The 2868-nt window shown below is 51.9% G+C and overlaps 1 protein-coding gene across 1 annotated transcript; it reads right to left on the bottom strand.

Moving 5' to 3' along the window:
- Positions 1-1714: 1714 nt before the first annotated feature.
- On the bottom strand, positions 1715-2290 carry LOC118008858 (ferritin heavy chain-like). The gene has a single exon (XM_035002696.1). It carries the CDS (start codon positions 2270-2272, stop codon positions 1721-1723), a length of 552 nt encoding a protein of 183 aa, XP_034858587.1. The 5' UTR covers positions 2273-2290; the 3' UTR covers positions 1715-1720.
- Positions 2291-2868: the final 578 nt, after the last annotated feature.

The raw sequence follows: 2868 nt of genomic DNA, 5'->3' as shown, positions 1-2868 counted from the left end.
GTGTCTGTCTTAGGCTCTGGTCGTGGTCCCAGAGTCTTAGGATCGAGTCCCCAAGTCCCTTCTTGGTGGGGAGCCTGCTTCTCCTTCTCCCTCTGCCTGCCACTCCCCCTGCTTGTGTTCTCTGCCCCTCCCTCTGTCAAATAAATACACAAAATCTTTAAAAAAAAAATAAAACTGGGAAGGAATTTCTTTCTAATAGCCCTGAAGACATGGTAATAGGCTAACTCCTCTGCACATCTTGAAAGGAGCAACCTGAAACCACATTTACATCAGGAACAGGCTGATTTGGGGACACTGGGCATGGGCACACATGGTCACAGTCTGGAATGAGGTAATGGTCAAGGTGGGGCCAGTAGCCCTCTGGGAGTTGTAACACCTCAACCCATCCTCTAATGGTAGCTGTCCAGGGCATGGGGCTGACTGTGCCACACTCTCTGGTAAGCTTATCCAGTCCCATGACCTCAACACCATCTGTGACTGATGTCTCTTTTATGTTTATTTCTAAACCTGACATCCCACCTGAGCTCCAGATTCATTTTTCTGACTACCTGCATGACAGTTCCACTTGCATATCTAATAGGCATCTCAGATTTTACACGACATGCCTTCCCCACATCCTCAAATTAATAACTACCTTTACCATCAACTCAGGTGTTCAAGTACAAACAGCGGAACCTAGATAATTTTCCCCATTTCTCCTTTTTCACCTGTGGTCCATGAGCAAATCCAACTAGAATGTCTCCATCACATTTTCTTCAGCTTCCACTCCAGTTCACCCACCAATGTCTCTCATGGGACCAGTTACAAAATCTGACTAGCCTCCCAGCTTCAACTCTCTCCCACCCCCTACATTCTTCAAAACAGCCAGAACCACTGGCTTAACATTTAGGGGGATATATTCTACTTCACATTCAGTATCACAAATTTGAGCTTCATCCATGATTTTCTATTTTTCAGCCCTTCTATTGAGGTAAACATTTTTGGGGTACCATGTTGCCTTAATGCAAGATGATACAGTTGAAGTAAAACTCTTATGTAGATGTTTTGTAAGGCCAGTGTTCATGTCCAGTCAGGTGACCATAGGAAGTCACCCCTCACCCCTGGCTATGGGAAAGCCAGTCCTATGCTAGTTACATCACTGTTGCCTAAGGTAAGCTTCTCAAACAGATACTTTGCTGTTCTGGCTTCCAAGGCTCCCATCTTGCTACCCAGAATTAACCATTAATATTTCAAATAAAGCAAAGATGCACTTTATTTCAATCCTGCCCAATCCCATTCCCTTCACTTCTGCAGATCTATCCCAATTATGATATTCAAACCATGTTTTTATACTTTTACCATGCACAGCCTCACACACTCACCAGAATCCCACCACACCCCCATCTATCCATGTTGTTTATAAGGGAAAGATTAAATTTGTGTTTTCCAGGGTCCTGTGGAATACCTTCTCCCTCCATCCATGGAGATCCTGAGCTGCATGTGGCCTAGATACCTGCTTTAAAACGTAAAAGGTGAGACATTTGCACACATGAATCAACCAGAGACCTTTATTTATTTAAGAGCCAAATAACTTTATTGAAACCAAATTAACTTTATTTATGGCAGAACTGGAAGAAAAAAACTGGAACGTTTCGCAAAGGCGATGCTGCAGTATGCGTGCTCGGCATGGTGATCAGGGAAAGTCGCCACGCACCGTGGGCTGTCGGGGCACAGTCCCACCTCAGTTCTTTTCGTCGCCGTCGCCCAGGGTGAGCTTGTCAAAGAGGTACTCCGCCATGCCGTCTTCGGGAGCCCGCATCCTGCGCAGGCTGGTGACATAGCCCCCCAGCTCTTTGATGGACTGGACTTGCTCGTGCAGGTAGTGGCGCTCCAGGAAGTCGCGCAGGTGGGCGTCGTTCTTGGCGGCGGCCAGCTGGTGCAGGTCGAGCAGGCACTGGTTCACGCTCTTCTCCAGGTGCAGGGCGCACTCCATGGCCCTCAGGCCGCTCTCCCAGTCGTCGCGGTCCGGCTTCTTGACGTCGCGCAGGCGGAGGCGGCCGCCGCGCTGGTTCTGCAGCTGCATCAGCTTCTCGGCGTGCTCGGTCTCCTCGCGGGCCTGGCGCAGGAAGAACTGGGCGAAGTTCTTCAAGGCCACGTCGTCGCGGTCGAAGTAGCAGGCCATGGACAGGTACACGCAGGAGGCGTAGAGCTCCAGGTTGATCTGGCTGTTGATGGCGGCCTCGCAGTCGGGGTGGTAGTTCTGGCGCACTTGGGAGAGCGGCGCGGTGGCCATGGCTGGCGGCCCGGGCACCGAGGCGAAGGCAAGGACGGCGCGGAAGCGAGGGCCGCGGAGCAGGCAGCGGCGGGGCCGAGGGCGGTGGCGACGGGTCCTCGGCGCCTTTTCAGGGTGGGCGACGAGGGAGCTGGTGACGATGGCGGGGACCTCGGGGCACTGTCCGAGTGGAAGTGGAGGGCGCCCTCAGATGACGGTGGGGTCCGGCCGCAGCTCTTTGAGGTAGGAAATGGGGTCCGTTACGCGGGGTGGGGGGGTTAAAGGAGGGAGGATCCGTTACATTCCTCGGGGGAGGGGGGGGGGGGGGGAGGGGGGGGAGGGGGGGGGGGGGGGGGGGGGGGGGGGGAGTTGGGCAGGCGTGAGCGCTGTGTTCCAGGTTCCGCCGTCAGAGCCTGGGTGAGGCAGGGCGACTCTGCGTTGAGCACCTGGCATCTATTAAATTTTTAATTTTGCAACTATTTCTATTTTCCAAGGACTCTTGCTTTAAAATTACTCCCTTTTATAGCACCCTGTTCTCATTTTAAAACCCCATTGTCCTTAAAATTCTGAAAACATTCGGATTTTTTGGTAAAGTTCTTTTTCTCCTGTAATTATAT

The sequence above is a fragment of the Mirounga leonina genome, unplaced genomic scaffold, assembly GCF_011800145.1.
Source record: "Mirounga leonina isolate KUSES-001 unplaced genomic scaffold, KU_Mleo_1.0 Mir_101609, whole genome shotgun sequence".
Classification (NCBI taxonomy): Eukaryota; Metazoa; Chordata; class Mammalia; order Carnivora; family Phocidae; genus Mirounga; species Mirounga leonina.
The sequence above is the reverse complement of the archived record's forward strand: the minus strand, read 5'-3'. Positions and strand labels throughout refer to the sequence as shown.